Source organism: Lepisosteus oculatus, chromosome 4 (genome assembly GCF_040954835.1).
Source record: "Lepisosteus oculatus isolate fLepOcu1 chromosome 4, fLepOcu1.hap2, whole genome shotgun sequence".
Lineage (NCBI taxonomy): Eukaryota > Metazoa > Chordata > Actinopteri > Semionotiformes > Lepisosteidae > Lepisosteus > Lepisosteus oculatus.
Genome location: NC_090699.1, coordinates 59,833,459 through 59,858,914, shown reverse-complemented (window position 1 = coordinate 59,858,914; position 25,456 = coordinate 59,833,459). Strand labels below are relative to the sequence as shown.

Below are 25,456 nucleotides of genomic sequence, written 5' to 3'. Positions count from 1 at the left end.
TTATCATAAATATTCTACCAGGTGCACTTATTTCTGGTAGTCCACTGGTTTTCACGACTGTTTACATGAGGCAGGTATTGCTCATAATTAAAGTAGTGATATTTTGTAGCAGACAAAATGCAATTTTTGCATTTTTGAAAGCAATAATTGCTGCTAATTGCCAGTGATTACAAGCAATTTTTGTGCAACATTCTGTATATGTAATGTAATTTGTAATGTAATTAATGGTCAGGCCAATAGAACAGCATTAGAATATGCCTGATACAACTGCTATTAACAATAAAAGTATCATGGTTTATCAGCAAGTGTAACTTTGACTCAGGCCAGGACAAAACTTTTAATTTGGATTATTCTATTATTAACACAGTTTAATAACAAGGCACACTGGGTGATATTTCTTTGAAACAGACAATTATGGCTGTGGTCAGATTTTTCTCTTCTCTTCAGATATTATTTCTCTTGGTTTTTACCCTTTCAATCAAAATACATAAGTCAACTGGTACTTTTATAAACTTGAATTGTAGCTTGTAGAGAAAAAAAAAGAAATATTCTTTAAATTGTAATCCTCATTTATTTGATTTTATTTTTAATCTTAAATTACCAGCATTTTAATGAATTGGAATGTTAGGTGGTGAAGCTGTATTGTTAATGGTGTGAAGTACTAAGTGATTCATAAAATCAGAACATAGTGTTCAGACCAAGTACCTAGTAGTATAGCACGGAAATAGTACATAAATACGTAAGAAAAATGACTACATTTGATCAACTTCAAAAACAGGTATGGCATAACAAAAAAGACAGTGCCTTTTCTTGAAAAAAATGCAAGGTTTTCCGTGGAAGCATTTGTAATGCAAATTTCTGCAATGTAAGTGAACGCGCCGTCAACATCCCTCAACATCGTCGTGCCCGCGCAGAAAAAGACAGAGAAGCAGAAATCACAATCATGGAGTCCCAGCAGCAGGCAACATCAGTCCGGGAACGTCCACATCTGCAATTCTTTTAGAACCGAAATCCATCGGATCGCGGATATCTGCGCGTGGGTTCATACGGATGTTTCTATTTTGGGTTAGATGCCCGATTGTTACAGGAAGATTCGTTTTCAAAAACCACACGAAACAGCCTCCGTCTATCCTGGCTTTCATTCGGATGGGAGGCACAAATACTGTTCATAGATGCAATGAACTAAAATAACGTTGGTGTTTGATTAAACATGTGTCATTGCATTGCGAGTTAGCATTGCTTTTTATTTTAATCGCATAGGATTCAACTTATCGCTTAAACATCGTGCGTGTGTTATTTTTTTTTTTACATGCGACCACATCAAAGGAACCGTGGATCTAATTATTTGGACTAAACAGCATAGTAAAACTGACCTTCAAATAATTAAATAGACTGCTGTTTTTTTTTTGGTGTTTTTTTTTTGTTTTACCTCTACATCGCAGCTTTAGCGACACAAGAAGACGGGGGGAAAGGAAAGATGCTGCCTTCACAAGAAGCCTCCAAGATTTACCATGACAACTACATGCGGAACTCCAGGGCCATTGGGGTGCTATGGGCAATCTTTACCATATGCTTTGCCATCATAAATGTGGTCGTTTTTATCCAGCCCTACTGGATCGGGGACAGTGTCAACACCCCGCAGGCAGGCTACTTCGGGTTGTTTCACTACTGTGTGGGCAACGGCGTCTCGAACCGGGAGCTCACCTGCCAGGGTACCTTTGCAGATTTTAGCTCGATTCCCTCCAGCGCATTCAAAGCAGCCTCGTTCTTCGTGCTGCTGTCCATGGTGCTAATTCTGGGCTGCATCGCCTGCTTCGCGCTCTTCTTCTTCTGCAACACGGCTACAGTCTACAAGACGTGTGCGTGGATGCAGCTGCTGTGTGGTAAGGCGATTGCGTTTCACTCTTGCTTTCTGGGGGTCGGGACCGTTCTCGTCGCTCAAGGAAGGGTATCCTGGCTATTGCTGATCGTGCGTTGAACGCCTTCCAGCACACGCAAGTCGGGCCGCTAAGCAAGTCGAGGGAAGAGACGCTGTGGCTTGCAAGTTTCGTTTGAAAATGGAAGGGGAAAAAGAAATCCCCCACGATCAGTCCAGATTGTAAACGTTAAAACGCCACAATCTCGTTTTATTGGAATATTTCGGAAAGGGTTGTGAAATGACGAGCGGCAATTTCGGCGTCTGCAGAAAAGTTCTATCATTTCAAAATGTTATAGTGGTCAAGGATGGTTATCAATCACTTTAGCCTCATAACATGGTTAAATCTGACTGTCATAGTCCTGTATACGGTCTGTAAGAACATACGCTAGTATCGCGCATACAATGGAGCCTCTTGTGAGAAATTAATCACACATAGGATTCCACAGGGGATTCCCTGTTACTGAAGGGTGTGCAATTTTAGTAACTGAAAAAAAAAACCCACAAAGGCTAAGAATTCTCTACAATTCACGAAGGTAGTATTATGGTCTTACGGATTTCTGTTGGTATGGTATCATCTGAAGGTGTTGGCTATTAGTTCTCAGAGGACTGTCGGCTGACAAAGATTTCTCAAAGATCATTTGTCTTAATTAAGCATAATAGATCACTACTTAGGCTTTTCCGGGTGCTATCTGGAAATCCGCTTGCAATATCTTAAATATCTTGAGTATCTTTTTGTCACAGAAACATACCTGTAGTTACACACGATTTCAAACATTCTTGAAGTAAAAACTAGCGTACTGGATGTAAGGTGTTCAAATTGGACCGATCCTCTATTGAATATCACCGATCTAAATATAGTTGAATGGTTTTAAGCAAATGACAACCATAAATCTTTATTACGGAAATTAAAGGCTAATGTTATTCAACACTCTTTCTCCGGCTTCCTCTCTGTTTTAACGAATCTTTCAGTAAACTGCTTACTGTATAAAATAAACCAAGCACGAAGCTATCATACAAAAGGCATTACAGTATTAGTTTTGGAATGGCAGATTGACCACTGACAACCAGAAAACGCAAGAGATTTAATTAAAAATTAAATGGTATTTCACTGCTGAAGTGAGTTTAATGGTTAACGTCTTGCACATTTGAACTGCGGTATATGTTACATTTTACCGCTGAACGCTGATCGTAATACCACATTTTTGTATAACAATTATCATAGTACTCAGAAAATACTTTTCAATTATAATAATAATAAGAAGAATAATAATAAGAAGAATGTCCTTTCCATCGAAATCTTATTAAGAATAAGAATTCTGGAACATCACATTTAAAAACCTATGCTACCTTATGTTATCTGTTTACCTTGGCAATGTTAAAACAGATATTTGTAATGTTGTTACGTGTCTGTTCTCACCTTTATAAAACAGGATCATATGGTGGAAAAATTAACATTGGATTAAAATATAATTCAACTCAGTGTAATACTACTAAGACACGGTTTTTAACATCAAATTATTTTTCTTTGTTAATTCTTAAAATCATGCTTTATTATGAAAGGTGTAGACAAAAACTAGTTCAGTATATAGTATGTAAAACACATTACTTCAAAAAATACATTTACTTGTTTTTTACAGATTTGTGCTGCATTGGGGGGGGGGGGAGAGAGATTAAAATTAAATTATCTGATTGTAAATTATACAGTATGTCTGATAAAATTACACTTGAAAACTTTCTTGAAGTACAGTATCTGAATATGTATCACTAGTCCTTTAGTCTGTTTTAATCTTAGAGTAGAATTTGAGTTAGTTACAATAATGGGAAAATGTTCTGTAGGAGTAAATATTAAGGTTAGGGCTGGGCTTGAGGTTTCTGGAGATATTTTTACTTTTGCAAGCTTATTTGACAAGCTATTCAAGTTAATGGTTTCTATTGCATTAAGCTAAAATTTTATTTTTTACTCTTCTGTCCAGCTAGTACATACAGTATATTTGTAAAGTGTGACTACTGTATAATTAGACTATACTCCAAAGGTCTAGAATGAGATAATATTAAATATTTGTGCCATATTTATATAATCTTAAAGATTTATTACTTCTAAGAAATCTGACCATAAATCTGCTCTCATTGTTCACAGGTTTTAATGTCCTAGCATGTCTTAGGCTTGATTTTCACTGTAAAGTGTTTTAGTAAATGTTGTTAACTTCTGTAAAGACCTTTGAGAAAAAAGACCCATACACATTTTACTATTCCTAAACTTTATCCAGATTTGGAAGTAGTTTGAAATGAAACATTAAAGGAATTGAATTACGCAAACTCCATGTACAGGAAAATGCAAAATGGCAGATGTTCAACACAAACTGTTTTTTTTTCTGTAAATGGTTGCAGTTTTACCTGACATTTTTTGCTGTCCAGGTTTTTGTTCGGTTGTTTTCATTTCTGAAGACTTCCATGTCGGTGAGCAATAAGGTTGGTCTATAACAGATTGTTTTTTCTCATGGGTACCTGAATGATCAAGTTGTCATATGTTCTTAGTTCCACAGAAGCTCCTTGCAGATTTCTAATTACATAAACCCCTTAATTAATTAGACAAGGTGCAAATTAATTGGGCTAAGTGTGAATTAGCCACAGTCTGTTTCTTTAGGTAAGTCTCATCTAATTATTGAGTTGTCAGAGAGGAACATTGCGACCAGCTTGGACTGCAGAACCAACCACATTCACAAAGTGCCTGATTTACTCACTAAAGATCCTATTTCTTATTACTAAAATATATGCCATTCCTCATCGTGCCTTTTTATGTTTTCTACTGTCCAATTAATAGTGTAATTAAATTGAGATAATCAAAAGGTGTAAGAACAATTAAAGTATCTTTTTGGAAACCAAAATATATTTGTTTTTTTTCCACCAAACAAAAGAAAAGGGGTCCCAGCCTTTGCAGTTTATCTGTCCTTGATATTTTCAGTAGGAAATTGAAATCTCCAAACTTGAAATGTATTGTTTTTTAAATTACAGTGTACACATTTTTTGATTGTGCTTTATATTTTATTTCGAGATTCATTTCGAGATTTTATTGACATAGATTAAGGATGAAATCTACTGTATATGCAATAACAACTGTTACTATACTGCACTGGTATGTACCATTGTTCATCTAAGCTATGTGCACTACACAATGTGTTGCTCCAAGAATATCTTATAATATTAGTACGCAAAAAATCACATGAGGGGTACAAGGGTTTCTTGTGGAACTAGTCCTGAAGTAGTTAGGGTCTCTTAACCATACAACCAGAAAATGCTCCAATGTTGCAGACATTTTTGCAAATCATATTCTCCATCTCTCTGGAATCTAAGTGCAATTGCAACTTCATCCATATTCTCTTTTCTTAGCTTCAGCTTATGTAATTACTCCAGTACTTTCAGTTATTGATTAGTTATTCCACATGCCAAGTCATTTTTCACTAATTTATATTACAGTATATGTAAATACTTAAATACTTAACCAGTAGATCCCCTTCAAATGAAAAAAAGTAAGAGAGAATGTAGATGGAACTTTTACCTTATCTGCATTTGTTTCCTTTCTATTGTTTTTATACCCTTCTTCTCTATTTTCATTGGCAGATGTTGTATTTGTATGCAGGGCTTTTAGTTGTATTCAGGCTTCATTACCAAATCAAATATTTTATTAAAAACTTGAATTTCATTAAAAACAATGAAGTGGTTTTTCATAATTTCAATCTCTATACTGTACATACTGTAGCATGAAATCTGATGATCAGTAAGTGCTGCATACTAATTGGAATTACTATGACATACAAAGCTGTATGTTGCTAGGAGGGATACGTTTTCTGCATTGGAGTTTGCAGCTTATTCGTAGCCTGACATAAAGTTTCTGAGCTCAACTTCTAACCTTTTTTCTCGAGGGGTATCATTAAAATACAGAACCTCCCTCCATACGGAATGCATGAGCATCTCAAGGAATCAAATGTGACACCTCAGTTATTTCTTTTCAAAGGGTTTTGTTATGCCCCATTAACCAACAGGGAAACAACATCACGTCAAGAGTCTTCACTTTGGGCTTGGCTTAAAACAAGTTACATGAGAGAAACAGAGCACAAAAGGCATTTCGGTTGCCACTGGCTAACATTAAAGTAATTGGTGATCAAGTTATGTAATTGTCCACAGATCTGAATAACAAAAAACTGAATTTAGGATGCTTCTCCCAAAAGCATTATGTGTTATATAAATGCTAAATAAGGCATAAATGTGATATCTGCAGAATACTGAACACATCGGTTACAGAAACAAATACCCTGACATTTTACTTTCACTGAGTGGACTGTAGAAAATATAACAATTTAAAATTAAATTTCCTGCTTGGGATTTTTGACAGCTTACAAAAAATATTTTTCTAATCTTTGAAACCCATATTAACCCAGATGTAAGGAAGTTCCAGAAGAGATGATTAACTGGGGTTCTGAACACTAGGCCATAGTACAGCCATAATGCACTAGTGATCTTTTGTTGGTATAGGTCATATTATCTGGTGTTATATGTTCAAGCATTAAGCAATTGCAGCTACTGCTTGGCAAATAAAGATACTTGGTGAAGAATTAAGTGAATAGCCGTGTAGTGGCAGTGCATCACACCATTTGTGCAATGAAGACTCGGAAAGATGGCTGAAAGATGTCAGGCATGGATTGGTCAGAGTTGAATACCAGTGCTCATGTGTTAGCAAGATGTATCCTGGCCTGATAGGAATGACATACTTGAACAGACTAAAAGAGCAGAGAAGATAACATGGGGGGTTGGTTCAAGTATTAAAAATCCTGCAATTCATTGACCAGGGGACACAGGCGGAAATTGTATTTAAGTGCCATCAAGAAAAAAAAAGGGTATATTGAACATGTATGCTACAGTATTTACTTCCTATTTTGGAAACAAATTGTCCAAAATAATTGTGGGAGTCTGGAACTAAATCACAGATCATGAAATGCAGTATGTGCATATGAAAAATGTGTGTTGTGGTAGTTAAATGTGTACAGTATTATTTCTATTTTACATCATATTGTCCCCACATACAAGGACTTCTAATCTTTGTCAAAAATGTAGCATGTAAACCCATCTGTGAAATGTGGTACTTATCATTCCAATTAGTGTTATGATTAGAAATAGAAATTGCTTGACTGCAAAGCAAAAATAAGTTTTGACTTTGCTGTCCCAATATTTTTGGAGTGCACTGTATTATTTGCCCACCAACAACATTAAGAGCTGCAACTTATTTTACCTCAAAAGTCTCACCCACTACTGACCAGGCCCATGCATGTTTAGATTATGAGATCTGTGAAGAAGGTGATAATTTCCACCTCCGTACAGTAAACTAGGACCATATACTGGCTTCTAAGAGAAACCAAGGTCATGTATGTAGGTCATGTATGTTTTAAAACCATTTGATTAAAGTATTAACACTTAACATAGACATAACATAGACAATACCTGAAATATCATTTACTCACAAAATTAAAGTGATAGGGAAATGTTTGTTTTTCAAAAATGTTTTTTGGGTGAGTGGGCTGAGCCTACTACAGTACTCCATCAGCATTGGAGAAGCAGAGTATTTTATTTTAGCTTCATAGGAATTCTTCAAGATACAAGGGCAAACTGTCTTTAAAAATGGCCTGACCTTTTCATTAATGCCTGTGAAGCTTATTGAATTTTCTTCCTTCAGTTTCTCAAAGGTCACGTTCGAAAGGCAGACATAACACTGTATAGTTTTATGGCATTTACAACATTGTGTGTTGTGAATCTCAATTTCTTCTCTTTTGGATTGTTTTATGAAGTACGAAATATTGTTGCTTCAAAAGTATCTGAAGTCTTGCTTGCTTGCTTTTTATCTTTACTATAAAGGAAACTCACCAGAAAAATAAAGTTATCAAATGAATCTGTTTGTGCTGTTAGTCATCATCATCACTCTGAAAAAGATATGGGTATTGGTACACTGGAATGATCCCAGAGAAGATCAGCAAGAGCAATCCATCCATCTTCTGACTGCTTTATCCAATACAGGGTCTAACCCCCACACCACTGTGCTGCAAAGGAATAATTATCTGACTTAAATGGATAGGTTAAAAGAAAAAAAAGATTCTTTTGTGTGGAGGACACATGACTGTAACAAACAGTTCTTTCCGGACCCTATGTGGATAAAACAATCCGAAATAGTGAGGAGACACTGGGGAAAAGTCATGCAGGAATATGGGGATGAAAACAGGGGGCATGTCCAAAGTGCGCTGGTGCACGGGGGAGGTGTGGCTGAGGCAAACAATCCAAAAATAATCCAGACAGGGAATCCAAAAACAAGGAGTCAGGCGCCAGGCGATCCAGCCGAAACGGGTGATAAAATCAGGAACCGGGTCGGAACCGGCAAGAGGAACAGGAACAAAGACTTAAAACCATGACAGAGTCAGACTCATCCGGACCCGGGCTCACACGATATGGAAATCAGATGCAGAACTGACTGAGTGTCTGGCTTTTAAGGGGAAAGGGAAGGAGGCTGGGACAAGGGGCAGGTGCACAGAATAAGTCCAAAGGGAAAAGAGCCGGAGCGCCCTTAAGGAGGAGGGACTAAAATCGTGATAATGACTTTGTGGGGATTTAATTAAGGCTTTGTAACACCTGAAAGAGTCATCCCAAATAATTAATTCAAGTGCAATATACTGTAGAAGCCAAGAAACCAGGCTAAAAATGGAAAATAAGTACAAAATAAGTGCAATCCCGACTTCAAAAAGGAGGCAAAGATTTGTGATGATGTGAGAAGTCAGCAGCAAAGAATATTGTTGATGCAGTTCCACTAGGATTGTCAAAGACACTGAGGAGTTATCAATTTTAATATGCTACTAGAAACCAAACATAAACAATAGGTAAATAACTTTTATGTGCCATCTAATCTAGTGTTCTTGTTGTACTGTTTCCATACTTCAATCTTCCATTGGCCAAGAAATGTAGTACAAACACTTGAGTTAAACTAAGACATCACAGGTGCCATCAGTATAACTTAGATGAAAGTCAAGTGGGAAGCCAATAGGAAAACTGTAAATATTGTATAGACAGTACGTCTCTAGAGATACCATGCTATCCTTCGCTGGTTTTGTAAAATGTGTTCCAGGTTGCCAATTTAAACATTGGTATTTGTAAAAATGAACGCTAACATTTCTGTCTTTAGGAGTGCAATCAAATGTGTCACTCCATGCTCTACTGCCACCACAGAGAAGTGACATGCTGGATCGTTGTCCCAGGTGTAATTATACAGTAGATGTGGAAATCCTTCACAATTCTGACTTTCAAGGCTTTGTGCAATATGTTACAGCCACATGTGATATGAAACTTTCTGGAGCCTAATTAACATTTGGGTATGATGATCTCACTGTCATTTTTACACTGAGATAGTGTTGTTGCCTAAATCCTGTCTTCAGTCCTTTGAGAATAAAAAAAAAACTGTTCAAGATATTCCTGCAGCACAATGGTTCCCATGCCTAAATGAGCACAGGCAAGGAGCACAGTTTTAGGTTGAGGAAACTAGCTTAACAGAGCACTTGTTAATTACTGTATTTCTGAGTTTGTATTTCCTTGTTTGAATACATTTCAACCCAAGCAAAACCGATTTCAGACTTCAAGAAATGCTCGAAACTTACTGCAGTTTGCAAGGCTTTTTTTTAAAAAGACATCAGCAAAACGATCCGGTTTTAGAATCTGCATTGCTCAAATGAGCCAAGTCATTGGGGTACAATGTGGAACTATTCTGCCATTTTATTTAATGAACTTGCTTCTTGTTATATGGTAGAAATCTTTATATTCCTGCAAACAACAGGACCATCAAATAAGAACGAGCAAGGGCTTATCTGTGGATTTGCTTTGAAAGACCTCAGACTTTGCAGCTGAATTCTTGGTTCCCTGACAGGAAAATAATGATTTTATGAGAATAAAGAATATCTCTTTTTAGCAGGACCTTTTCTAAGTAATCAACTAATGAACAGGGTTTTAGATATTTTGCTTTGCTATTGCGTTTGTTAAAATCATTTTGACCCATAATCAAAGATCAAAGTTATTTGCCAGATTTTGGAAGCTCCACGCTATAACTTTCAGAGCTTTATGGATTTCTAAAGATCCAGACTGAAACGTTTCGTAATAGCATCTTGCCTTCCATTGTGGATCAAGTGATATGGGTCACCTCCTGATTCCTTCAATGGAAGAAAACTTTTCCCAAACATCACTGGGAACCCTAATATGTACTGGTGCAGACTTGAGACAGATCACTCTTCTTTTCAGTGTAAAGGTGGTATTATTGAAAAAGAAAGCCACATAAAGCAATTCTCTTTTGAGTGCCAGGTCTGGACAACCATCTGATATTTTCTCCTTAAAAGGGCTGACACTTTGCCACATCTATGGGGAAATTATACATTAAATTATGCAGAAAATGAGCTCCAGTCAGCCAAGCTAAATCCAGCAGGAATTCAGTTTAATTTCCCTATATGGAGTCACCACAGTCCCATTCTTACTCCTTTGTTTTCCACTACGTTTCTTGTCAATTGAAATGTTGTGACATTGGCTCAGTACTATTGGATGTAATAAGTGCCTGTCATATCTCTTTTGCCATCTCATGTTTCTCCATCTGCATATTGTGGAATACGGTGGGCAGGGGATCCAGAGAACTAAGTTACCAGCTAGGAGCTTCTTAAGACACTTCTTTAGCAAAGGAAAAACAGTGCTGCAGAGCACCTGAAGGGCACTGTGCACCTCTGCTTCCTTTCACATCTGCAAAGCACATGGAGACTTTCTCTTTTGTTCTGTGTGCTTCTTATATCCTGAATTATTGCAAAGCACATAAATTTGGCTGATAGAGTATCATAGTTTTCTTAAGTGGTTTATTTTTTTATCATCTTGAGTCTGAACATCTTCCTGCCGCCTAGTTTTGAAAATAGAGACATTATAAGATTGAACATCTTACTGCCAGTCACTCCCTTATTTTCCAGTTTTGTTTTGCTGTTAATGAAAATAGACCTGAGGATTGGAATTGGGTCGTCAAATTTGATTAAATTCTAGATGACTCGGTGCAAAGTTCAAACCAATACTTTCTATCACTTCAATCCACACACTGTATGTATCTGAAGCGTTTCTGTATGTAGCCCAGTATGGTCATGGTGCTTTGCTTAGGCCAGGAATAGGGCAATACGATAATACCTGTGGGATATTTCAGGCTCCTTTCCACTCTGCTCTCATTATTTTGGTTGGCTTATTAAAACATGAATGATTGCAATATACTTGCTTTCCCTACCAAATTTTTATGACCATTACATATTTGAATTAAGCTAGAAAACTTTATCCTTTAAGGTTCGGTTTTAAACAGAGTCAGAGACACCATTTAACAGAATGATGCTGTTGTAAGTATACAGATTGTGTTTTAATATACAGATTTTACGGGCAGACCTCTGAAGGTTTTTAAAGCACAGGCATTGATAGCTACTTCGCTGTGGAATTTAATAATGCCGTTTTATTATTTTATGAAGGCAAGCAGGAATATTTTAAGGTATTGTAGGTTAAGTTGTAGAGCTACTGTAGCAGTGTTGGGAGTCACGATTTACTAGCCTTTTGTCGTTGGCAGCAGCCTATTATTATTTCAGTGTCGGTGTGTGGGAGGAAGATAGATCCCCTGGCTTGAACACAATAACCCAATTTATGCTGAGTCTGAAAAAGAACACTAATACATTTTAGCGACAATATAATGTATGTTTTCCGCAGTGGTAGGAAATAAGGATTTCTAAAATTTTACACTTCACATCAAACAGAGGAATGTGTGTTCTCAGGGCACTTTAGTCATTTGTCTTATATTCTCAATTGCCAGATCTCAAATAAACCTGTTCTTCCTTTATTTTGGGTAAAACATAAAAGATTGGACCACTATAACTTTAGTATGTATGCAGACTAATTTTGGCGGGTACCCCAGGGGCTTGGGTAAACCTTCCCTGTCATATCATTTGTCATTTGTCAGCAGCCATATCACCCCGCAACTCACAACTGGCAACCCACTGAAGCTGTATGGGAGACCTCCGGGGAAAAACTAAGGTGGCTGCTGGAAGAGGTGTTAGTGGGACCAGCAGGTGGCGCTTACCCTGCGGTACATGTGGGTCCTAATGCCCCAGTATAGTGATGGGGACACTATACTGTAAACAGGCGCCGTCCTTCGGATGAGGCATAAAACCGAGGTCCTGACTCTCTGTGGTCATTCATTTCTCGAAAAGAGTAGGAGTGTAACCCTGGCATCCTGGCCAAATTTCCCATTGGCCCTTACCAATCATGGCCTCCTAATAATCCCCATCTATGAATTGGCTTCATTAGTGTAGAGTGGAGTGTCCAGAAAAGTGCTATATAACTGTAAGTAATTATTATTATTATTATTATTATTATTATTATTATTATTATTATTATTATATCTTTCTGAGGGGCACTTTCTCTGTTCCCACTTTATCTGAATGCAGTGTTATGCAGCCACATAGAACTTTCCTAAAAGTTACGATGCTGTTACAACACCCTTACCTATTTATGACTGTTCTTCCAAAAGATACAGTATACTATATGGTGCTTTTTATAAGCTTTGATAATAACGTAAAAGCATAGTAATAATGTTATAGCTCAGATAATAGTATATCCTAAGACAAATGAAGGTGGAAGCAAAACAGCAATGGGTCAGCATTTTTTTTTACTTCAGCAGTCTTTTCCCTGCATCACTGCAGGGGGCCATTTTTAACTGTGAACATGGTGAAAGTGAATGTGTTTTACAGAACCCATTCCAGCCCCTAAGAGAAATATTAGCTGCCTGATGCAGTTTTAGAAATTTTCGTATTTTTAATTTGTCTATTTCTTTTTATATTATACGCAGTTAGCTTTTGGGTCTCACTGCGCCACGTTCTTTTTTTCTGATGTTTTATTTTGATGCGCACTTGACTACACTCGTTTTAAACAAGGACGCTTAAATTTTGTTTAAGGCTATCTGTTTCACAACTGAGCATTTTTAAGTGCTTTAATTCTAAATCAATTATTCCACATTTGAAATTGATTTGTTTGCAAAGGGAGATGCAGAAAATACCCTAATATAACTGAATGAGATTAAACACCTGACTGTCCTTTACAAAACCTATTACCCTATTACTACAGTATATATGTTGATGCTTCCCTTATTATTTTGTTTTTCAGAGAAAGGTAGCAATTGCCCACAAAAAATATAGATTTGGTCATTAAAAAACATATATAAAATATACAGGACTCCTGCCTTAAATATCTGAGACCCATTCCTGATGTACAGCAGGAATCTCCAAACCTGGTCCTGTAGAGCTCCAGTCCAGTCATTTCTAGATCAGTTTCTTATGTCTTATAGTCATCCCACATTACCTTTTTTATATTAGGAACTCTTCTTAGTTATTGATCAATTAAGCAGATAATGTGTTCAATTAAGAGAGCTTTGGTCCTTGCGAGTCAGAGGATGTTTTGCTGTTTTGATCTATAAAATTACTAAACAACATTAAACTATAACCTGTTTAACTGATCTCTAGCAATTGCTGATTTAGTGGCTACAGTATAAGGCTTGCTGGTTAGGGGCTCTTCAGAACCAGGTGTGGACAAACCCCTCGTATTGGAGTTTGCTAGCCAGTGTATAGATACTGTATGAAATAATCATTGCTTTTATAATTAAAACACTGTATTTTCAATTATTTCCATTAATAAATAATGTGAGTTTTAGGTAAGGATATAAAACAACTGGCTACTTTGATACAAATGTAAATAGACCGCAGTAGATTAATTTGTGCTACCTAGACATTCCAGACAAAGGCAGAAGTAATACACTTTTTGCTTTTTTATCTAAGTTATAGTGTATATTAACACAATTTTACTGTAAATTGTGAAGATTGTGAAAATTGTATATCCAACCTTACTCTTTAACAATACCATTTTAATATCTCCAATACAGTACTGCATATTGTTCCCAATCTCCAAAGTAGATATCAGTAAGAATTAGCTTAATTTTATTGTGCTAGATAATTAGAAAAAAAACGAGAATCCACTTTACTGTTACTCTGATTGTCAATTTAAAAAAATGAAATAGACTTTATTCTATCATTCCATCCATTTTCCAACTGGTTTATCCAATTCAGGGTCACGGAAGACTTTGTACCATATAATGAAAAGTTAAATAAATGAAACACTGTACTTAAAACTTAGAATAAAACAAACTTGCTTCTGTACAATTTGTTGTTCCATGTATAGTAAACTTAAGTGCATATGTCAGTAGAAGCCCTCATAAATAAAACTACCATTAATACTGTTGTTGTTATTATTATTTAAAGATTACATTTTACACCACAAACTTTATCTTTGTTTATTTGATATTAAAAGTGCATTTCTAGCAAGTGAAAATGTCTGACAATATTTGTGCAGTTCTTGAATGAGGAGAGAAAGGATTTGATTATCTGTACACTGAGTAAGAAATAGTGTAAATAGCAGTAGTGTAAATAGCAGTTTCGCATATGGCCTCCTGAAATTAAAAATGGGAGAGGGTATAACTTCAGAAAATTATTAAAACACTTAGGATGTCAGAATCAAAGACAGTATATTGTTTCTTTCAATTTCTTCAATATGTTATTTTAACTATGTAAAAATATTAACTGGATTAGTATTAACACCTGTGCAGCTGTACAATGTAATTGACAAACCTCAGTGGGTTTACCCAGTAACTTCGATATTAATTGCTGAACCATTAAAGCAGATGGAGTAACAACTGTACAATTTCCTCTTGATTTAATGAACGTTTTGAATAACATCCAGTTTGAAATAACTTTCACTTTGGAACAGGTCTTGTTACTGTATATGGCTTAACGTGTTAGGTGATTGCAACAGATTTTTGGATATCAAAGTTTTTTGGGAAAATGTGCATTTAAGGAATCAATGAAAACCTGTATTAAAGGGAGTTGTTGGCTGATTGCACATTACCTGGTAAAATCCAACTCATGCTACAGTATATCTGAAATTTACCTTGTTGTGTTGTTGTGTTGTTGTGCTGTTGTCCCTGTGTCTTCTTCCTTTATGCAAATGATATTTTTATGATATTTTAGCCAGCTTCAATATTCCTGACTTGATGTTTTATAGAAAGCTCACTCCATGTCTAGTTTTCATAAGATGCATTGATTACAGTGAGTGAAAAGTGAGCATTTATTTTTGTCTACATTTACATAAACATTGCATGGAAGGAAAGCCTTACATAATGAAGAGTATATAGATATAGGATAGCAAGAAGTATTTTTTGAGAAGTAAATTATTAGTTTGGACAAAAACAGTCCAACCTAATAATTGTACAATAGTTCCAGATGCTACAAAGTTAAAATACATATTTAATAAAAGTGTAGTAAAACTGCATTGCTTACTAACAGCTGCTGTTCAACATGTAGAACTAATTTTACTTAGCTCTACCAAAAGACAGCTGAGATTATGATCAGTAAAATGTCACATAGTGAAGTATGATTCTTAAGTAGGATGACACAGATTTATTGCTTGCAAGCTAGTTACGATGGACTAAGCACTGTTTGTTTTACACTTGAGTTTTTTATTCTTCTTATGTTTTGACTCTGAGGTGAAAAATATCACAAGTGAAACTTGGGGCTAAATCTAATTAATTGGTTGAGTTGATGGGTGTTTTTATTTCATTATATGTACAATAACTTAATTATTTACTTGATAAGCTCTGAAAAATGAATGTCTTTTGTCTAAACCAGTCAGCAAACAACTGCAGTGACAATGAAAATATTTTTGAGGGAGAATGTCCTGTTTGTCACCACAAAATTAATTCCACATTAATCTCCAATCAAACAGTGTTTTCATAGGGACTTTTTCCTCAGTATTTCAGGCAGGATTCATATTTCTGTCTTATAATCCACTCCACAGTGGTAAGCCGTCATTAATTATTTTCTTCTATATCCATCCCACGCTTTGTCACAGTTTGAGACTATTATACTTTCTTGCAGAAATTCCCACATATAGTACTTAACCAAAAACTCAGATTATCATAAAGAGTTTCCTTTTTCGATGAATAGAATCATTTTGAAAAATGAATTCACTTTTTTAGATTCCTGTTCAAAATCTCATGCACAAATTTTTCTGGCTTTTACAGAAGGTTTTTTGTTGATCCATGATATAGCAATAAAATGAAGACATGATCAGGTTTTGAAAAAGTACTGACAATCTTGTATGCAAGCATTTATGTCTTTTACACAGCAATTTATAAGTGTATCTTTAATTATTCAGCAATTAACCTTTTGTTTATGGATTTACACATTTTCCTTCTAAACTCATCACTGCCTAGGAATTTAGTTTTTAAATGTTGAACACTAAAGTTTCTGGGCATTTATCCTTTTTATCCTTTCTTAACTACCCTTCAAGTAAAGAATGTTTGCATACTACCAGTTTCTCCAACATAATGCAACATAAGGCAACATAATCTATATACTGTACATATCTTTTAACCAATCAGAGAAAAAAGTGACTAAGACAGTAAATGGTAAATTCAGACACTTGTGCAGTAAATTAGAGCAGGATTTAAGATTTGAAAAAAAAACATTTTTTCTGTGTTCTTTTTGACCATTTGCTAACTATAAAAATTGCTGTAACAACATAGAAGCAGATTTCCATGGGTATGTACCATGGTTTGAGCCACACCAGCCCAACTACAGGAATCCTCCCAGAGCTGGCTTTAGAAAGAAAATTGTGTAATGGGATTGGAAGCTGGCCTAATGCTTTCAACCTATGAAGCAGATGATAGTTTAATCTGCTTCTGCACTCTGCACTGACTCTATTGTGTGCCAAGTGACAACAGGACCAGGCTGGAAATATATTTTTTTTAAAGTGAAGAAAGCAGAAGCCTGATCCTAACATTCTTTTGTAAATCAATCAATCACGCTACACACCTTTATTTCAGAATCTGGTTTCACATTCATCTTCTGAGCAAGAAATAAATGGCATGAATCTTGCAACCTCCTGTGGAGGAAAGGCTAACAGTGCCAAAGTGGTTTGTGAAAAATGCAGAAGAGAATACTCAATTGCTCTGTCTGTTTATATGATTTACAAAACCCCCTCCAATTACCACCAACAACAGAATGCATACAGTATATCCTGTAGCTGCTTTGCAATGCTGCTGAAGACAAGGCATTTGGTGTCAGAGAAAGGGCAGATTGAAGACAGATGTCAGTACTGCTCTTATGTGGGAGAGCAAACAAACCAGCCATTTATTTCGACACTGCATACCCCAAATATAACCAAAAGTTATTTTAAAGTAATGATCATGACAAAATCTAGCTAGCATTGTATGGCCAGGAAGGTTTTAAACTCATACTGTAGGTCTTAGCTATGCTTGCCAGACCACTGAAGCTAAATGTGGAAATTCAAATAACATTGGATGCATAAAGTATTACATTGGCCCATGTTTTCAGAAAGCTTTAATTATAACACATACTAAGAGTGGGATTTAAATTGTTACATGATTTGATAAGGAAGCATGTAGAGAGCATTGCTGCCTTGGAGCACTGGGGCCCTGGGTTCAATTCAGTGCTATCTATGTGGAGCGTGTCTACTGACAAATAGCTCTTATAGATGGCTGCATTAGATGATCATGTCTGCAGATCCTCATTCATCAAAGTATAGTTGATGATTTTAGCTAATCTTCATCAGTTTAGTAAAAGAACCAAATTGACATGAGTATTTTCCACCCCAAATAGCAAAAAACTTCATGTGCTTTTGTACTGTCTCAATTTGGCATTGCTGCCTTGCATCACAGGGTCCTGTATTCGATTCCTGGGGCGCTATCGGCACAGAGTTTGTATGTTCTCCCTGTGTTTGCATGTGTTTGCTGCACGTTCTCCAGTGTCCTACCACAGTATCATGGGATCCGGGTCAGACTCCCGTGAAATGCGTTGTTAAAGACCCTACGCGAGATGGTATAATCTGGAAGTGACTGGAGTAGGACATCAGGGAAGATTTAGCAAGATCGGGTCAGGTAGAAACACAGGGGGTACTGATGGCAGTGATCTGGCGCATGCAAACAAGTCCAAAGGAAGTCCAAAGAGGTAGTTAGGGCGCAGTCCAATATCCAGAAACTGAGAGATCCATCCAAGACACAGAGGATTAAAAACAGGAACAGGGAACTGGGACCAGGAACACAAAAGGATAAAAGCATAACGTGGCAAGGTGCTCTGAGCCCCAGAATCAGAGGTCAGGAGACTATGATAAGACTATGCCCTCGGGCTTCTCCTGAGCCCGGAAATAGGCGGGCTTCTAGGCGTCCGTCTTCCAAAGCTGAGCCTGGAAATGCGGGGACACTGGACTTAAATAACAAAAAGGGATAAGATACAGCTGAGACTCATAAAACTGGGAACAATACGAAAAGATAGGAGCGCCCTCTCGAGGAGGGATGATGACTGTGACACACAGTTCAAAGACATAGTGGTGGGTTAATTGGCCTTTGAGAAAAGTGGCCCTGGTGTGAGTGTGTGCGTGTCTGTGTGGTGTCCCATCTAAGGTGTACCCCATCTTGTGCCCATTGTTTGCAGAGTAATGTCTCTGGCTCCCCTGAAACCCTGAATTGGATGAAGCAGTTAGAAAATGGATGTATGGATATGATATCATTAAACCTCCAGTTACAGTAGTTGCTTGTTTTACTTGCCTTTTTTACATTGTACTTTAGCTTCACACTGAGGTAGATTAATAGATCACAAGTCTGCAGAACTGAGTTCTTTTTTTAATTAAGTTTGATTCTCCCTGAAGGTTCTTTATTACCACACAACATATGCAGCACAAATTTCTACTTGTAGGATGGCATGGTCACACTGCCCATTCTATTAAATGGTCTTAATGACAAGCAGCTGTTTTTGGCAATGAAATATACTCAATTCATTAGGCAACTGTAAGTGTTACCCCATGTTTGATAGCCGTTCACTGATGTCTGGTCTGTCTCCAGATTTTTACCTCCAGATTGCACTAGTCTTTAATTTAGCATATCTGATGTTCTATGTACTTTGAAGTAGTCCTTCATCTTTTCTAAGCCTTGGATTCAAATTTACAGGAGAGTGACACAGTCTTTATTTCTGAACTGAAGCTGTCTGAATCTTAGCACTGTTTTAAGTTATCTCCTCTATTGGCTTCCAATTTCAGAATATTCTATTGCAAATAAACAACAGAAAGTAGCCACTAATTCCTTCCATGTGGTATAATAGTATAGTTGTAGTTCCCACCAAAACCAATTTAGGAGAATTTGTTCTAATCCCGATCCAGACAAAGGAACAGAAAAAGGTTAATTCCACACTGAAAGGTAGGGAATGTGTTTCTTTTCTTTACCTTTCAGCATGGAATGAACTTTTACCTGTTCACTTGCTGCCTATTCATGCTGATGCGGCTCCCTGCTTGAAGATCAACACAAGGTTGCCAAATAGATGGTGAAAAAAACAAATATATAGGTGTTTTAACTTTTCTTGTTTCATTCATAAAATTGTATTTCTTTTTTTCCTTGTAATAAGGTCATTTAAAAAAGAAATCTGCAAAGAGAAAACTACTTTGGGTTTATTTAAAATTGTATTTGTTTCAGAAATTGAATCGTTCATAAATTCTAATCAATACCAGATTTTTATGCCATTGTGTTTTAGATTTACATGAATTTTCTTTAACGGCACCATGCCACAGGGAATTGTTAGAGGCAAAGATCTCAGTTTTTGCTGAATATTTGAGTACACTGTCTAGGTTAGAATGCCTTTTTGCTGAAGATTCCTGTTGCTTACGGAGGTCACCCTGAATGATTATCTTCATCAGTTTGGTTTTTCCACAACGCAGAACACTTCAGCAGTGATATATAAACTGTATAATTATTTGCATACATCTTTGGCTGTACTGCATCCCATAGATTAAGTTGAAACAACCTTCTCTTGCCTTGTACACCATCAAACTCCATCAGCCTGCTAGTCTTTCATCTCAGCATCCCTGTCCCTGGTGTCAAGATACAGTAACCTAAGGGGTGGGATGTGGCAAGTAATTTCAATGTAAATGAGCCTTGGAGTTGATCACAAGGTCTCCCTGGAATACTGATCTGGAGATATCGACTTTGGAATACACACCAGGATAACTAAGCCAGGTAAATGTCTGATGGAAAAGCAAAGAATGTATTATTGACCACATCTTGAATACACAGGCCATTTTTAACCAAGATTTCCTTTCTTTCAAGTGTTTATTGAAGAGTGTACACTAGGGTCTCTGAGATTACTTTGTGCAGGCAGAATTATTGTTCAGTGTTATTCATGCCCATCTATCCAGATATCTGTCTAAGCCACAGTATTGATCCTTTCAACTTAATTATTAAGACCTAGTTTCCTATACTTTAAAAATCTACAGCAAGAGAGGAAGGCAAGAGGAGAAAGAGTTATACACCCATTCATGAAAAACTACATGTCACAGGAAGCTACAAAGTAACAGGCACAGGTTATTTAATGTTGAAAATTGTAAAGAAAGAAGACATTTTGACTGTGAAGTGTTTGGAGAAGAAAGAGAGAGTATAATGATGAAACAATATGAGGCTTTTTCAATTTTCTGCAACCTCTATTTATTTATTGTGTATTTGTAATTTGACATATATTGTATATGAAAATGTTATAATTACTTGCCAATTTTTGACTTTTTACTATTTTCTGAAGCAAGAAATGACAATATTTGATGTCAGGGTACAGATCTCTATATGCATAAAATATGTGCTATTATCAGTGACACTGGGTCAGGTTACTCTAGGTTTAATGTCTGTGTAACTGAATACTAAGAAGAAAGTTAGCTGAATGTGCTACTGTCATCTGCTCCTTACGCTTACTATACTGTGTATTCCAGTTTGAAGGAACATGAAAGATTTTTAAAAGCTGTGATGGAGAAGTACAATGAGTAGTAAATTTAAGTAATAAATGTGAAAAAAAACAATGGGTGTTCTTCCGAACCATTTAATGCAATAACTTAAATCCATTTAATTTTTTACTGTTCAGTACCTAGAAAAAAGTTAGTTTAAGAATTAAACTGACCATTATCTTGTTTTCTTTTTGTCAACATGGAAGTTGCCTCCACAAAGTCATTTGAAACGTGTTCTGTCACAAGGCAAGAATCAGGGTTTGTTACTGCACACCAAGTCAAGTGGACACAACAGATTTGTCCACTTTCTTTTCCAACCAACCCTAGAAGACCTGGTCATATTCATTCCCAGCCAACCCTAGAGGTTTTCAGCCAATTAACGTTCTACAGGGTGTCAACAATACTGCTTGTATTGATCAAAGTAACCAGACAAATAGATCAAAATGTTTTTAAAATGTAGGATAAAAGCATTTTTTATATTCCATACTGCCATCTCTAATATAGGAATATCGTATATGTAAAAATTAAGAAAAATTAATAAAGTATACAGAAGCAAGGTTAATGAGAGTCTAAGCAAATTATTTCACATAAACTATTTAGTAAATCTGAGACTTATACCAACACACCCTATCTGTCTCTCTGTCAATATTCTTCAGATCTACAGAATGTACTCATAGGGTAAGCTACCACAAAAGAGTCAATTAATAAGATCTAATTAATTATAAGAAAGTATAATAAATTGAATTAAACTTTATGGAGAAATGGTGACTATATCTGCTTTGCATTTATCTTGCATAGCTTTTCAAGGGTAGTGTTAGCTAAATATAACATATGTATATTGCAGCAGTAAATTCATATTGTTCTCAGAAATTGCGACAGAATGCTTTTGGCAGCCATGGTGGCATTCTAAATCTCCAGTTATTTTGCAGAATGAGAACATTTCCATCACAATATGTTCCAATTGAATATGCTTTGGAAGCAAGCGTTCTTGCTGACATCCCCTGTCGTTCATTGAATTAAGAACACTGAATGCTGTATAATCCGTTTCTAATTAGAATTGATTTATTTGTTATCATGTACTCAGATATTCATGAGAACAGCAGTGAATTCCAAAACACGAGAAGGACAAAAGGTAAGGAAGTGCGCCAATGACAATTTCTTTATGTGTTGAAAATAAGATGAGGATGGAATATATTATACTGAATAAGTGATAAAAATAACTTTTGTCTGGGGAGAAGGAATGGCTGCTTTCCTTACCTGCAGTGGACTTTGGTTGCCTCTTTGAACTGAAGTGTGGAACTCAAGTACTGGCTTTCATCTGTTGAATTAAGACTGTTTTATGGAAGAAAGTCACATTAATCAGTGATCTTCCTGTTATGAATTTCTGCCTCAATTCATGTCTTGAGTTGTCCCTTGCTGGGTAATGATGCCCAGTGTCTGTGCTGCAGGCATTGAAAAACTAGATTATATTGGTTTCTTTTAACACTGAGATGCAGGGCTTTCCTGCCCTGCATCTCCGAATGAGCAAGTAAGTCAGAATGTTTCCCCTCTGCTTACGTGTCTGTGCTGCATTATCACACAACAGGTTCATAAAGGCTTATGATGTACTTGTATGTTCCTTTAGCTACAACATCAATGTAAAAAAATACTGCAGTGTCCTTCCACTACATCAATGCTAGACACCTATGGAAAAAGAAATCGTAAATCACGTTACATGATTGAAATTTAGAGTTTCCTCTTTGGACTTGGACTAAACTATCTGTTTAGAAAATCAGACCGAAAGGAAATACCTGATAAACACTAATTCCGGAAGAGACCGCCATCAGTTGTAATCTTTACGAGTAACAAAGAATATTTAATTTAACTTAAAAAGTGAGACCATTAAGTTAGATCTGGTTTTTGAAGTGGAAATATTGCTTCTGCCATATCTAGACCTAAATCAGAAAGCATTTCATAATAGCAATAGTAATGTTTAATTTAATTAAATTAGGATGTATTGGTTTGTCAATTACTTAATGAACTGTAAACGTTAGTATTGATCCGCCTTTTTCACATTTATTACATACATTAATACTCATATTGTTCCAAAACTAATTTAATTTGGTCTTTGTTCATGACTAAAAAGAAAAATATCATTTTTAATCAGCTAGTTTGATGCACTTTAAAGACAATCAACTATCTGAAGACAGTTATATTTTATACCGTAGATGAAGACAGGACACAGGAAAGACAATCTGGTTTGTTTTTAAAATTCAAATAAACTTCCAATCTCTTTGAGATTTCGGCTGGAAATTTTTTTGTTGTTGGAGGAATGGGAATGATTCTTTCCCTCACTTTCCCTACCATGTTTAATAGATTATCATTAGCAGGTTTTCTTCTATGTTCTGTTATTTTATATGTTAAGCAAAATTTTGAAAATAGATTACCAAGCCATTGATGTTGCTTAAACCAACATTTAAAATATCAAGTGCTAATTGACTTGTATCTGACAGAATAGATGGATCATAACAGTATTTCATCAAACGTGATTCAAAACATTGGACAAGTGGCTCAACAGATTGTTCAGCTAAAAGGTTAAAGCCTCTGTCTATAAAACGTATACACGTACAGTATATAAAACTCCTCATCCACATGCTTCCCACAAAGTTGGACAGCTGCCAAATCACCCTGCAACTCACAACTGGTAACCCACTGAAGCTAAGCTTAGGTTGTTATTGGAAGCAGTGTTAGAGGGGCCAGCAGGAGGCAGAGATGGGGACACTATACTGTAAAAAGGCGTCGTCCTTCGGAGACGACATGAAACCGAGGTCCTGACTCTGGTGGTAATTAAATATGCCAGGGTATTTCTCGTAAAAGAGTAGGGGTGTAACCCTGGCTTCCTGGCCAATTTTCCTGGCCTTTACCAATCATGGCCTCCTAATAGATAGATAATTTATTGATCCCGTGAGGGAAATTGCAGCGCAACAGCAGCTTAACACAGACAGCACAGCAACAGTGTAACCAATGATACAATAATAATAACACAATACATAATAATCCCCATCTATGAATTGGTTTCATCACCCTACTCTCCTCCCCACTGATAGCTGATGTGTGGTGAGCGGTCTGGCACACTATGGCTGCCGTCGCATCATCCAGGTGGATCCTCCACATTGGTGATGGTGGAGGGGAGTCCCCACTACCTGTAAAACATTTTTAGTGGACTGTCCAGAAAGCGCTATTATTATTATTATTATTATTATTATTATTATTATTATTATTATTATTATAGAGCCCAGGTCACAAGGAATGCTGTTGCAGTACAATTGGCCACACCAACTCCTGTCCTCAAGAAAATGCCTAGGGAAAGATGTCACCCTATAGTACCCCTATAGGAACTACAAATCAGAATGCCTCTGGAATGGGGCTCAAGTGGAGCTCTGTGCATGCAATGGTTAGAACACCACATTCTCACCAATGTCCTTCACAGTGGTTACAAGGCACTGCCAGTCATATTTCTTCCATGCTTGTCTCCAGACCAATACTTGGCTATCTCTTTCATAGAGGATAAAACAGCTATCAGTTTCTCACAGAACATGATGCACATGGATCACTGCCCCAGGCTAAACTGTGCCTTGCATTCCTAACTGTCACAAGTAGCTTACCAATATTGCTGAAGCAGAGAATAGTGTGTATAGGGTATAAAGACATTCCTGATGAGTGCATGTTTCATACTATGACAATAACACATCTTACTGTAACTGATTTCTAAAATCTATTGGGTATATTGACATTAGAGCTAATTTTGACCCATAGAGAGGAGGGGGGTTATGTTCATGTGCCTGGATATGTATATTACAAGAAAGTACAGTTTTAGGTATCCTTTTTATTTTTATTCAATCTTGTTGATGTTAGCAAATGTTAATGTCAGTGTAAATATTGTAGTACTTTCTGTACAATCTGTTTTGGGGCAACATACAATATGTATGTATGACAGCTCTGCATCATGTTATTAAAATCACTACTGAAGACATCTGTGAAGGAAGCTTTTCCACTGCCTCTGCTGTAAGGCACTATATAAGGGGGTGCAGCATGTCTACTGTTAAATAGCATTGATAGGTGGCATCGTCAGATGATCATGCCTGCAGATCCTTATTTGTCGAAGTACAGTTGATGATTTTAGCTAATCTTTGTCAATCTTTGAAGCACAATGATAAGATTATTTTCCTTTCAGTTTCTTCAGTTTCCTTACTACTGTATAGTGTCAATTGGCATTGCTGCCTCACAGTGGTGTGGCCCTGTACTCAATTCCTGGGGTGCTATCTGCATGGAGTTTGTATGTACTCTCCTTGTTTGCATGTCTTTCCAAGGGGTGCTCCAGTTTCTTACTTGTGCATTAATTGGCCTCTGGGAAAATTGGTGTGAGTGTGTTTGTATCTGTGTGCGACCTGCGATGAACTCGTCCCATCCAGGGTGTATCCTGCCTTGCACCCTTTGCTTTCTGGGATAGACTCCGAGTCCCCCTCAGCCCTGAATTGGAAGAAGCAGGCATAAAATGGATGGATGAAACAGTCTGTCTTGATTTCTTTTGGTTTGTCT

The 25,456-nt window shown here is 36.6% G+C and overlaps 1 protein-coding gene across 3 annotated transcripts in view; it reads left to right on the top strand.

The window, feature by feature from the left end:
• The first annotated feature begins 628 nt into the window (after positions 1–628).
• The window catches only part of lhfpl4a (LHFPL tetraspan subfamily member 4a), a 75,576-nt gene continuing 50,748 nt past the window's right edge, over positions 629–25,456 (top strand). For 2 of the 3 annotated variants that reach the window (XM_015348364.2, XM_015348362.2), the window contains exon 1: positions 629–1,883. In XM_015348364.2, coding sequence (XP_015203850.1) covers positions 1,478–1,883 — 406 coding nt within the window. In that variant the 5' untranslated portion in view covers positions 629–1,477. The remainder of the gene's footprint in view (positions 1,884–25,456) is intronic. The other variant, XM_015348365.2, reaches the window with a different exon arrangement.